At 39.6% G+C, this 12,787-nt stretch overlaps 1 protein-coding gene across 1 annotated transcript in view; it reads right to left on the reverse strand.

The window, feature by feature from the left end:
• Positions 1-4,068: 4,068 nt before the first annotated feature.
• The window catches only part of LOC110579002 (cell surface glycoprotein CD200 receptor 2-like), a 52,278-nt gene continuing 43,559 nt past the window's right edge, over positions 4,069-12,787 (reverse strand). The window contains exons 6-7 of the mRNA XM_044919881.1: positions 7,371-7,494; positions 4,069-4,159 (exon numbers count right to left, since the gene is read on the reverse strand). Coding sequence (XP_044775816.1) covers positions 4,069-4,159; positions 7,371-7,494 — 215 coding nt within the window. The remainder of the gene's footprint in view (positions 4,160-7,370; positions 7,495-12,787) is intronic.

Below are 12,787 nucleotides of genomic sequence, written 5' to 3' on the forward strand. Positions count from 1 at the left end.
AGTCTTAACATTTGATGGGACTTCACATATCTTTTGTTTTAGTGCATCTTGTTTAAATTTGTTTTTTCTGATTTTGAGCCTGTGTAAGTTTTTTCTCTCTCTCTTTTGTTAAATTTTCAAATTGCCTTGATTAGCCACATGGCCTCCTCCTACCTGCGCAGAGATGATCCCTTCTTCCCTCCCTAGTGATTGTCATACCTCGACAGAGCTCTCTCCTCAGTGTGTAGGAACTTCAAGGTAGACAACACAGCTGGAAATGGAAATCTATGTCTGTGGTTGTCTGTGTGTGGGGTCTCTGTGTTTTAGGTAGGAGAGATGTTTTAGGGCAGAACACACTGCCATTTTTTTTTTTTTTTTTACTTTCCTATGTGTGCATAAAAGACATTTGAAAGCTGGGATGAATAACAAGACTTTGTGTTTCTATAGCATTTTCCCCAAGGACATTTATAAGTTTATAAAGATTATCCTCAAAAACCTTCTCTTCAGCTGGGTTAAGAGCAAGAATTATTTTCCGTATTTCATTAGAGGAAATCAGGATAAAGAGAAGCGTCTCAACTCTTGTCAGCTTTACCCTGCTCAGAAACGGAACCCTGCCCTTCGGAGATGAGTGACATCATCCCGCTAACCCACTGCCTCTCTAGGCCGAGCTCCCCTGCCTTCTGTGGAGCTGGGCTAAAGTCAGCACCTTTCACCAGGCACATATCCTAGTGGGAGAGGAATGAATAGAGACCTGAACAAAAACTGGAACTTCGGTGAGGAGAATGCCTGAGAAGCCTTAGTGAAGAAGATGGTCACAGTCAAGTTGAGTTGTAAAAGATGCACAGGAATGTTGCTGGTGGACAAGAGCAGGGAAGAAAGGGGAGAGACAGCATGGGTAAAGGCAGGGGGCTGTGACAGAGCATGTCTCTTTCCAGGTCATGGGGAAACTATATCATCCCACACAAGTCCTGTGTTTCAGGAAGTCATCTGGGGACACAAGACTGCTATTCTATTGAGAATGCCAGAAGAGTTTTGCAGATCGAGCAAATCTTGACGAATTTATAACATTTTCTGAACAGAATGTCCAAATCTTCTGACTGATTGACCCAACACTGATTTTAAGATCAAATGAGGAGCCAAGAACATTGGCTTATACACAGAAGTCCTGATCAACACAAAGAAAATCTCGGGCTCTGCCAGAGATTAGATAAAGAATTGTCCTGTGGCTTTGGCCAATTAAGAGAAGAAACGAATGTGGGGCTGTTAGTCCTCATGAGTAAGATGGGATTTGAGGAAGAGATGGTCAACCCTCTTCCTCTGAACATGACATATGGCCTTAGGGGGACCGCCGCCTTCTCACTTCCAGCCTGAGGATGAAGCAAACACTGAAAACGGCAGAGCACAGATGAGGATAAAATCCAGGCCCTTCAAGATTTCATAGAGCCATTGAAACAACCAGATTGAAGTTGGTTCTACTTCCGGATGCCTTCTTCTTCTTCTTTTTTTTTTTTTTTTAAAGATTTTATTTATTTGAGAAAGAAAGAAAGAGTGAGAGAGAGAAAGCATGAGTAAGGGCAGGGGGCAGAGGGAGAGGGAGAAGCCAACTCCCCGCTGAACAGGGAGCCTGACGTGGGGCTAGATCCCAGGACCCTGAGATTAGGACCTGAGCCAAAGGCAGATGCTTAACCCACTGAGCCTTTCAGGAGCCCCTTCCGGTTGTCTTCTTATGTAAGATAATAAATGTTTTTATTGATTAACTCAGAACCCTACTTTCTGTTTATTGCAGCTGAAGCTTTGTAATTCATCCAATGCTTTTCCTGACCTTCAACCCACAAGTTCAGCCAGAATTGAGTACTCCTTCCTTTGATTGCTCTGGCATTGTGTACCTACCTCCATTACAGCATCAGTACTGGGTTTTCATGATCTGCCTTTCCTTGCTGGTTTCTTGTTATGTCTTACTATAAATTTTAAATCCCAGACCAGTTTCTTGGTCACCCTTGGTTTTTCATCACCCAGGTGGCAACTGCTGCCTTCTGTGTACTGTTTTCCCCACGATGTGGGTAGGGTTCCTTCTTCCTTCATTTTTAAATCACTATTAATCACATGAAGGCTGTTGTATATAACAGACTTTAACTAAATGCTAACAGAGAGGCATCCTTAATTCAAGAATTTTTTAGCTAACCCATCATGGAGAATTTACAACGACCCAACTTTCTTTTTGTAGCTAAGGCCTAGTCTACTTCTTTTACCTGGTTCCTCAAGGGTCCCCAGATTCCTGTCATTGGAGCCCAGAAACAGAACTTTTTAAAAAAAATTATGCTGACCATTTTAGTTCCCTTTATTTTGGTATTCCCAATGCATTTTATGACCTGAGCTTTACCTTTACTCTCTAAACTGTTGGTTTATTTCCCTAAACAGAAAAAATTTCCCCTTCTGTGTCTTCCTGCTTCCAAATTGTAGAAAGGACTGAAGTAAGATTTAAACAAGCGATTTTTAAAATCTCTCCATTGCACTTGTATTCTCAAAGCTTAAATGTGGGGGCACCTAGGTGGCTCAGTTGGTTAAGTGTCCAACTCTTGATTTCGGCTCAGGTCATGACTCAGGGTCATGAAATCGAGCCCTGCATTGGGCTCCGTGGTCGGCCAGGAGTCTGCTGGAGATTCTCTTCCTCTCTCTCTGCTCCTCCCCTCCTCAAAAAAATAAATCTTTTTTTTTTTAAAAAAAAAAGCTTAAATGTGATATCCTTGACATGTGGTGACACTCAATTTTTAATAATATCCAATCCTTCCTTGAAGATAGTAATTAATTTCATGAATATTTCATGTGTTATTTCACTTTTTTATTTTGTCCTTTTTTTGAAGACTCCCATAAATTCCCTCTTGAACCCCAATTCTCACTCCAAACAAAACAAACTATAAGGTCCACTTTGCGAGTGCTCTCATCATCAAGCAAGGCAGGTCCACACTCCAGCTGGCTTCTTAGTAACACCCTACAGTCACTTAACTCTGAGTGTCTTAGTTTCCTTTTTTGTAAAATGAGGAAGTTGGTCTACCTATCTGCAGCTTCCTTCTTACGAGATAGGCCTCAAAGTCATGGGCCATGAGAAATGGGGTTGGACCCAAGAAGTAGAGAAGGCCGGCTAATTTTATCTGTAGCTCGAACAATCTGCTGTTGTTAACACTAACAAGCAGCTATTTGGTTCTTTAGTGATCGAAGATCTCAACACTCCATTTAAGAAATAAGTGAATACTGATTTTGGTTTAACCACCAAGAGATTCTCACATTTCCTCTTTCCCTGAAACTAGACTATTAATATCTACCCTTATCTCGTTTGATAAACAAAATGTTTCTACCAAAACTAAGTGGCAGGAGTAGTACAATTCAAGTTTGGGAACCAAACATTTTTTTCTCTTTAATTTTAACAATTGTTTTCTTCCTTCTGTAATTGTCCTAAAATTACCCCAGAAAACCTAAAGAATTAATGAATGTAGAGACAGTTGAGTGGAAAAATTAAAGAAAAAAATACAGGATTACTATCTGAGGCTAGATTTTAGCTTTCTTCAAAATGTTAAAAGAATTAAGTTGAAGCACCATCTAGTGGCTCTCAATTATGTTTTGCTAAAGGTTGCTCCCAATTTTCCTCAATTTAGGGCCACAATTAATTTGTTGTGCATGTATATATGTATGCATATATGTGCTTAAGAAAGAAAAAATGTTTTTTATCTTTATGCAAGGCTAAGAGGTTGAGAGAGAGTAGCTATAGCTTTTTACTCTTCCAATCTGACATCACATAGAAAATGATGGCAGTGAAGAAGCATGAATTCAGATAAATCTCTTCCATGAATAATGGAGTCCTTTCATTTCAATGATGGCAGAAAAAAGGATTAACACAATAAAGCCCCATAGATTTCAGTTCCTCTGTTTCTCCTGATCAGATCCTCTCTTAAGAGCCCACAACAGTGTCTTTATCTTCCCAATCCTGTAATGCAGACATGTCCTCACATGTGTAGGGATTGGCTATTAGATGATTTTGCACATCTCTAGATTCCCAAGCCCTTTCCTATCACAAGCCCACAGTATCCTTCAGCTTTACATAACCAGCAATTCTTCTGGAACTATCATGGAGATGCTCTTATACCTATGATTGCTATCTTCTGAAGTTATGTCTGTTTCATAATCTCTATGGGAAGAATGAAAATAGAACATGAAAAATGCTCATGAATAGAGTATAACCGGTGTTGCAAGATTAACAGCAAACCTTGAATTTGGCAAAGTAGGTACTTGTGTTAACCAGGGTTAAGTTCAACTGTAACTCAAAATAACAGTGGCATGAACACAATAGTGTATTTTCTCTCACATAAAAGAATCTTATGGTAGGTAGTCTAGGGTTATTATGACAACTCCATGGTCATTAGGACCCAGGATCCTTCTGTCTTTCTTTTCCATCATCTTAGTGTGTGGCTTCCATCCTCAATGCTATCCATGGCCCAAGTTGGCTGCTGGACCTCTAGTCATTACACCAGTGTTGTAGTCCAGGAGATAAGGAGGAAAAGCAAAAGAGGATCTCTTCTTTCTCTTTAAAGAGATATCCTAAAAATACCACACAAGATATATGCTTACACCTTATTTGTGAAAATTTTAATGGGTAGTCATATTCAGTTGCAAGGGAAACTGAGAAATGTCTTTTAGTTAAATGTGTCTCCATACAAAATAAAATTGGAATCATGTCTTTAAGCACTGTATCAGAGATCTAATACCACAATAATGCTGTGTAACAATCACAAAACCTCTGTAGCAACAATTGCTTAAATGACTAGGATCATCCGAGGGTCAGCTAGGCAGCTCTTCTGACCTTGATTGAGCTTCTCCCTTGTCTAAGAGATGACTAACTGTTGCATTATCTAGGCTGGCCTCAACAGTGAGGTGGCGAAGGGAACTAGGATGACCCAGCTCTGCTTTACATGTTTCTCAACCTCCAGCAGACTAGCGCAGGCATGTTCTCATGGACTAGCAACAGAAACACACAGGACTTCTTGAGATGTAAGCTCAGAACTGGTACACTGCCATTTCTGCCTCATTTGATTGGCTAAAGCAAATTACATGAGTTCAAGAAACATGCACTTGCTTTATGTTTCCAACTCAAAAATCACTAACAAATTACATGGATTGAGAGAGGGAGAAAGATCTGGAGTCATGAATACAATCTACCACACAGAGAAAGGGGAAGATGAGCCTTGGCTCAGGCAACTAGCAATCAGTGCCTCATTGTTTTTGAATCTGTGATTGAACTATGGTACTAGACTTTTTTTCCATTCTATGCCCTGTTTTAAACATGAGGGAGTTATAATTTAAAAAAAGAGAGAGAGAGAGAGAGAAAAGAGCTAATATAAGTTATATATGAAATTATTTACTGGTTGATTTCTTGGCTCATGTTCAGCTACTAATGAAATAGGTATTAATCTTAGCACTTGTCCTATTCTTTACTGTAGGCAGAAACTAGCTATCTGTACCCAAACCCTGACTCTATTTTGCTGAGGCAGCTACACTACATTCTCCAACTTCCATAAAAGTGTGGCCATGTGACAAATACTAGCCAATAGAACATGAACAGATGTCATTACTTCTCCAGGCCTGGTTCATAAAAACCTCCTACATAAAATCCCTCATTCTCTCTGTCTCTTTCCCATTCACCAGCTGAATGGAGAATACTCTGAGAAGGGCAGAGCTAGAGGATAAAATGCTACCTTAGAGCAGAACCACTCCTGTTCCCTGACCTAGATCCACCAACCTGCCCTGGGATATGATGTGAGCAAGAATTAAACTTTTGTTGTATGAATGCACTGAGATTGGGAGGTTGTTTGTTTCAACCATTAGACTAACCTACCTATATGTTATCTTCCAGATAGTAGTCTGCATTCATTTTCTCCCTTTGGGCTTTGCTAAAAATACAAGTAATAGCTTGAGGGGCACCTGGGTGGCTCAGAAGGTTAAGCGTCTGTGTTTGGCTCAGGTCATGATCCCAGGGTCCTGGGATCGAGCCCCGCCTCGGGCTCTCTGCTCAACGGGGAGCCTGCTTCTCCCCCTCCCTCTGCTTCTCCCCCTGCTCATGTTCTCTCTCTCTCTCTCTGTATCTCTGTGTCTCGAATGAATAATAAAAAAAAAAAGTAATAGCTTGAATCACCTGCACCTTACACAAGAAATTTTTCTTTTAAATAAAAGGATACTTTTTACTATAGGATTACCATATGTACCAATGAAGATAGGGTTCCAGTTTACAGTGGCCCTAGAAGATGTTGGGTTTCACCAAGAACTCTTATTCTTACCACCATTAATCCATTCCAACCTGGAGTACAGATGAGAGAGAACTGAGACAATGGAGCTCTAAAAGTTGAGGGGACATTCAGCACCAGTGACTCTAAGAGCTCCTCATTTGGGATCACATTATAATTTCTTTGAAAATAAAGGTACTGCTAAAAATGACTCTTGGCCATTTATTCAATGACCAGGCCAAACATGCACTAATTGCTAGCAAGCAAGAAAGGGACGGGAGGTTGGCTACAGATCAACTGGAAGGCAGTGTTTGTAGTGGCTTCTGACATTGCAACATTATTTATCATCTTAAAGGGGCAGAGGAAACAAGAAGCACTATCCAAAGAACCCAAAGGGGTATAGAAAAACTGCAAAGCCTTGTAATTTGCCATTTGCTGAGCCATCTTCCTCTTTAGGCTAAGAAGCAGGGCTATTTCTTGTTTGCAAATAAGAACTCAGTAAGGCAAAGGAGAAAGTAGATGACTCATCCCAGGCATTTATAATGGCAGGCAGCAAGCTTTGGCGTGTGTATAAATACACATTGCTAAGACTTTGAAACAGGATTTGCCAACTATCACAGTGATTCACATAAACACAAAGGTATCAATTAGTAATAGGAGCGGTTGAGTTAGATGCTGAACCCAAAGGCTGATCTTCATGATGTCTCATCAAATCTAAATTGACTTCCAGATTTTTCAATTTTCATGCTCTATGAAAAAAACATAAAATATATAATTAGTGCAATGAATACAAGCCTTCAGAGGCATAGAAACTAGGGAGTAAACACTTAAGAAGCACCAGTTGAACTTCATTTCCCCCACAGAATTCTTGAAGGGTGGCCCAGGACAGGTTATCTCTCAGGAAAGCACTGTAATGAAACAGAAGCTTTTGCCCCAGTGCTGCAGGCATCTCTGCCTGGGCTCCCCGGTGTTAACAAAGCTTATACATCAAAGAAAGGGCTAGGGGAACAAACAATGTGCCAAAAAATGCATCAAGCCGTTCCCAGGACATTGTAAACTTAAAGCCTTCTAATGATGTTTTCTTTCTAATGAGTCTATATTTTTTTAGACTTCATTGCCTACCTGCAATCATTTATTCTCTGGAAGTAGATGAATCCCACAATGACCAGGATAACCAAGAATAGAGAGAATTTCACATAGAGAATGATCAGTAAGGCTGATGCTGGAAATTCCAGAGTTATGACACCTTAAAATACAGGCAACACAGCAGAGATAAAGAGCCATTTCAAGGATTCTTCTAATGAACAAAGCAGGGTAAATTGTTTAAAAGAGACCTTTAAAATATTCTTAAAAGTTCACAGACTATCATAATCAATACACCGTCTAGACTACAATTCAAATGCTGTTAAGATATCCTTTCATGACAGAGTTTAGGAACTGTGTCTGTGTTTTATAAAATGGCAGATTTTCAATATTTTCTAAATGAATAGATGCACAGTAAATGTTAATACTTCCCAATTTTATAAGAAAAAAGGAAATATGCTTTCTAACTTCTTGTGTAAATGTTAGTCTTTTAGGGTATTGTTATTAATATTTTGAGCACTATCTGCTACTTTCCACACAGTGAAGTAATTTTGTCACTGAGTTGCTGTCACCCCTTTAATAGGGTATTTTATGTGTTCTTACTTTCATTTATTCATCTGTAAAATGGCCCCAAGAATTGTTAAAAAGATAAAATGAGACTAAGTAGGACTATCATTCTGAAGTTTTATTCTGCTATGAAAATGGTAACCAAAAGTAAACTTTAAGTACTATTCTGACTCTTGGCTCCAAAAGTCATGTCATCCTCTTAAATAAACTGCTCAAATACTAAACTAGAAGAATGTCAGACAATCTCCTTCCTATGCGCTGTCAAGGAAGAAGAAGACATGGTCTCAGCCTGAGCTCAAAAGACTCACAATCCAATTGGAGACATCAGATCCATACAAATGAAAAGATCACTTATGAGAGAGTGAACATTGCTAACTAAGTGAGCATTACAGATTGTAAATCATCTCAGGAATAAGAAAACTGAATCAACTCCAACTGGGAGGTTAGGGTGAAGTGGGACTTGAACTGAGCCTTGCCAATAACAGGATTAAATAGGTTAAGAAAAGAAGGAAGAACTTCCCAAGGGAAAGAAAAAATTTGAACAAAAATTTGAAGAATTCATTAACTTAAATCAAATGTGGTAGAGCATAGAGTCGGGTACATAGAGATGAATTCTGTGATGATCTGAACCTAATTCTGTAGCTATTTGTGTATGTCAGGCACTGTGTCAGACTCTGGATATAGAAATGAAGAATATGGTTCTTACTCTTAAGGAGTTTACCTTACACTGGGAGTCAGAGAAGTTAGAGTCAGTTACAGGACTATGAAGTACTCAGAGGCATGCATGAGGCGTTACATGAGCACAGAGTAGGAACAGCTAAGCCAAACTGCAGGGTGAAAGAAAATCATCCCAGTTTTTTTTTATTTTATTTTATTACGTTATGTTAATCACCATACATTACATCATTAGTTTTTGATGTAGTGTTCCATGATTCATTGTTTGCATATAACACCCAGTGCTCCATTCAGTACGTGCCCTCTTTAATACCCATCACCAGGCTAACCCATCCCCCCACCCCCTTCCCCTCTAGAACACTCAGTTTGTTTCTCAGAGTCCATAATCTCTCATGGTTCATCTCCCCCTCCAATTTCCCCCCCTTCATTTTTCCCTTCCTGCTATATTCTTCTTCTTCTTCTTCTTCTTCTTTTTTTTAACATATAATGTATTATTTGTTTCAGAGGTACAGGTCTGTGATTCAACAATCTTACACAATTCACAGCGCTCACCATAGCACATACCCTCCCCAATGTCTATCACCCAGCCACCCCATCCCTACCCCCCATCACTCCAGCAACCCTAAGTTTGTTTCCTGAGATTAAGAATTCCTCATATCAGTGAGATCATACATATCTTTCTCTGATTGACTTATTTCACTCAGAAAATTATCCCAGTTTCTAAGCCTTAAAACTTCAATAGGAGGGGTGCCTGGGTGGCTGTTAGTTAAGCGTCCAACTCTTAATTTCAGCTCAGGTTCTGATCTCAGGGTCATGAGATCAAGCCCTGCGATAGGCTCTGTGCTCAACAGGGATTCTCTCCCTCCCTCTGCCTTCCCCCCAACCTTACTCCTTCTAGCTCTCTCTCTCAAATAAATAAATAAATCTAAAAAAAAAAAACTTCAATAGGAATTGAGCAAACAGAAGAAGAGAGTATGAGGAAAGAAGTACATTGTAGAGAGGTAGAAATTGCATGTACAGAAGAATAAGAAAGGATAACACTTTTGAGGAGCCCAAAAAGGCCCACATGCATGATGGGGGCTGAAGATTAGCAAAACTTGAGGCTAAGGAGAGTGGCAGATTAAAGGGGTTTAGCTTTCCAAGAGACAAAGAGAAGCGACTGGGGGTATTCAAGTAGGGAGGGGCATGTTTTTCATTTTAGAAAAGTCACTCTGGTAACAGTGTAGGTGATAAATTAGAAGGAGTTAAGTTAGGAGCCAGAAGACCTGTTACAAGAATATTGTAATAATTCCAGTGAGAGAGGACCATGTGTTCAACTAACGCGAAGGAAAGAAAAAGGTCTAGATTTAAGAAAAAATTTAAGAAAAAAATTTAAGATAAAATCAACAGAACATAGTGACTGATTTTGAATATGGGAAATAGGAAAGAGTGATATTGTAGGATATCTTCAATTTTCTGGCTTGAGTCATTTATCAAGACAAAATATAAGTATGGAGCCTATGAAGGGGTAGAGAAGAGGAATTCCTTTTTAGGAATATGCAAGTTGAGGTGCCTTTGATTCATTCAAGTGCATGTGAAGCCATTCATTTAGAAATTGGTTCTAACCATGGCATAGCCAAGGAGAGAAATCTGGGCTAAAAATACAGATTTGAGGATCAAGAATTAGGCAGAAGTTGAAGCCATAGGTATGGATGAGATCCTTCAAGGAATAGGGATAAAGGTGAAAAGAAAATAGAGTCAATGATGGAACTCAGAGAAATGCCTTCCTTCATGGAATGAATAGATGGAAAACTATTTAAGAAGAACTAAGAAGTCTAAAATTGCTGCAGAAGTTTTGTAAAAAAACAAACAAGAAAACACAATATAAATTAAAGGACAAAGTCATCTAAGTCTAATCCTTTTGTCATAGTAACTATTAGATTTATCTTATAACTGATGCTCCTCAGGACAGAAAGTGGAAAAATTGGCGATGTGGTTTTCTCCTCCTAAGTTTTGATCGGAGAGACTAAATCAGTAATATCAGAATGAAATGTCTATCCTGAAGGGTGCCACTTTGGACAAACATAAATAAAAAGCATAAGATGGCATTCAGGTTGAACAAACTGGACTTTTTAAAGCTATTTTTTACTTGGAGAATCACAAAGTCAGTAAAACCAACAGATCTTCCTTCCTTCCTACTGAGTCACACATATATTACCAAACAGTCCCACTATGAACTTTGCTCACAGATTTTATTTCTGTACGTCTTACCTAATTATGAGGATTAAATGAAGAAGTTCACTGCTTTTGCCCATCGTTAGTGTAAAAATTAAGCCCTGCAACCTATGGTTTTTCTCCAATATAGAAGCTTCAGCTCTCCCATAAACACTTATAATGCATCCATGACTGGGAGGGCTTTGCTGAGAAAGGATTAGGGGCATCAGGTACCACATACTGTAACCCAGGAGAATGGCGGGGAGCTCATCACTTTAACGTGAGCAGAACAAGCTGTGGGGGGCTAAGTTGTTATGTGGGTGAACCTCGTTGTGCTAAACTGTGTATGTGAGGTCTCTCCTCTCCTCTTCTGTATCACTTGCCTCTTCTGTGATGGACTCAAGACCTTGCACTTCACAGCCAAATCAAGATCCCACAACTGCAGGAAGCAAGTGGGGGTGGATTTTAGAGCAGATCTGAGAGGCAGTTAAATCCATGCTCCTTCCACCACTGCAGGTGGCTTCCCACCCTAGGCAACCTGGCCAAGGCTCAGAGGCCAGCAGCAACATAGCTGCTTGGAGAACAGCTAGGGCTGGGTGTGGGTGAGCACACATGTGCCCAAGGGCAGGAGGCTGAAGATGAACGCAGAAAGAGAAGAGGCTGGTGAGGAGCATGTTGTGAGTGCTCTCTGTTTGCACTTCAGCTTGTGAACAGTCTAAGGCTTTAATATTTTGCTTGATACTTATTCTCAAGATCTGACTTTTCTTTTAAAGGAACTTACAATGTCGAAGAGGTTACTGCCTATGTTCTCCTCTAGGATTTTGATGGTTTCCTGTCTCCCATTGAGGTCTTTCATCCACTTTGAGTTTATCTTTGTGTATGGTGTTAGAGAATTGTCGAGTTTCATTCTTCTGCACATGGCTGTCCAATTTTCCCAGCACCATTTATTGCAGAGACTGTCTTTTTTCCATTGCATATTTTTTCCTGCTTTGTCAAAGATTATTTGACCATAGAGTTGAGGGTCCATATCTGGGCTTTCTATTTTGTTCCACTGATCTATGTCTGTTTTTGTGCCAGTACCATGCTGTCTTGGTGGACAGCTTGAATATAGCTTGAAATCAGGCAACGCGATGCCCCCAGCTTTGTTTTTCTTTTTCAACATTTCCTTGGCAATTTGGGGTCTTTTCTGATTCCATACAAATTTTAGGATTGTTACAACACTTAGAAAATGTCATTGGAATTTTGATCTGGATGGTGTTGAAGGTATAGACTGCTCTGGGCAGCATAGACATTTTAACAATGTTTAGTCTTCCGATCCATGAGCATGGAATGTTTTTCCATCTTTTTGTGTCTTCTTCAATTTCTTTCATGAGTGTTTTGTAGTTCCTGGAGTATAGATCCTTTGCCTCTTTGGTTAGGTTTATTCCGAGGTATCTTATGGGTTTGGTGCTATTGTAAATGGAATCGTTTCTCTAATTTCTCTTTCTACAGTTGCGTTGTTAGTGTATAAGAAAGCAACTGATTTCTGTGCATTGATTTTGTATCCTGCCACATTACTGAATTGCTGTATGAGGTCTAGTAATTTGGGGGTGGAGTCTTTTGGGTTTTCCACATAAAGTATCATGTTGTCTGCGAAAAAAGAGAGTTTGACTTCTTCTCTGACAATTTGAATACGTTTTATTTCTTTTTGTTGTCGGATTGCTGTTGCTAGGACTTCTAGTACTATGTTGAACAATAGTGGCGAGAGTGGGCATCCTTGACGTGTTCCTGATCTTAAGGGAAAGGCTTTCAGCTTTTCCCCATTGAGGATGATATTCGCTGTGGGTTTTTCATAGTTGGATTTTATGAACTTGAGGAATGTTCCCTCTATCCCTATACTCTGGAGAGTTTTAATCAGGAAAGGATGTTGTATTTTGTCAAATGCTTTTTCTGCATCAATTGAGAGGACCATATGGTTCTCTCTCCTCTTGTTAATGTGTTCTATCACATTGATTGATTTGTGAATGTTGAACCACTCTGGC

This window comes from Neomonachus schauinslandi, chromosome 1, assembly GCF_002201575.2.
Source record: "Neomonachus schauinslandi chromosome 1, ASM220157v2, whole genome shotgun sequence".
NCBI classification, from domain to species: Eukaryota; Metazoa; Chordata; class Mammalia; order Carnivora; family Phocidae; genus Neomonachus; species Neomonachus schauinslandi.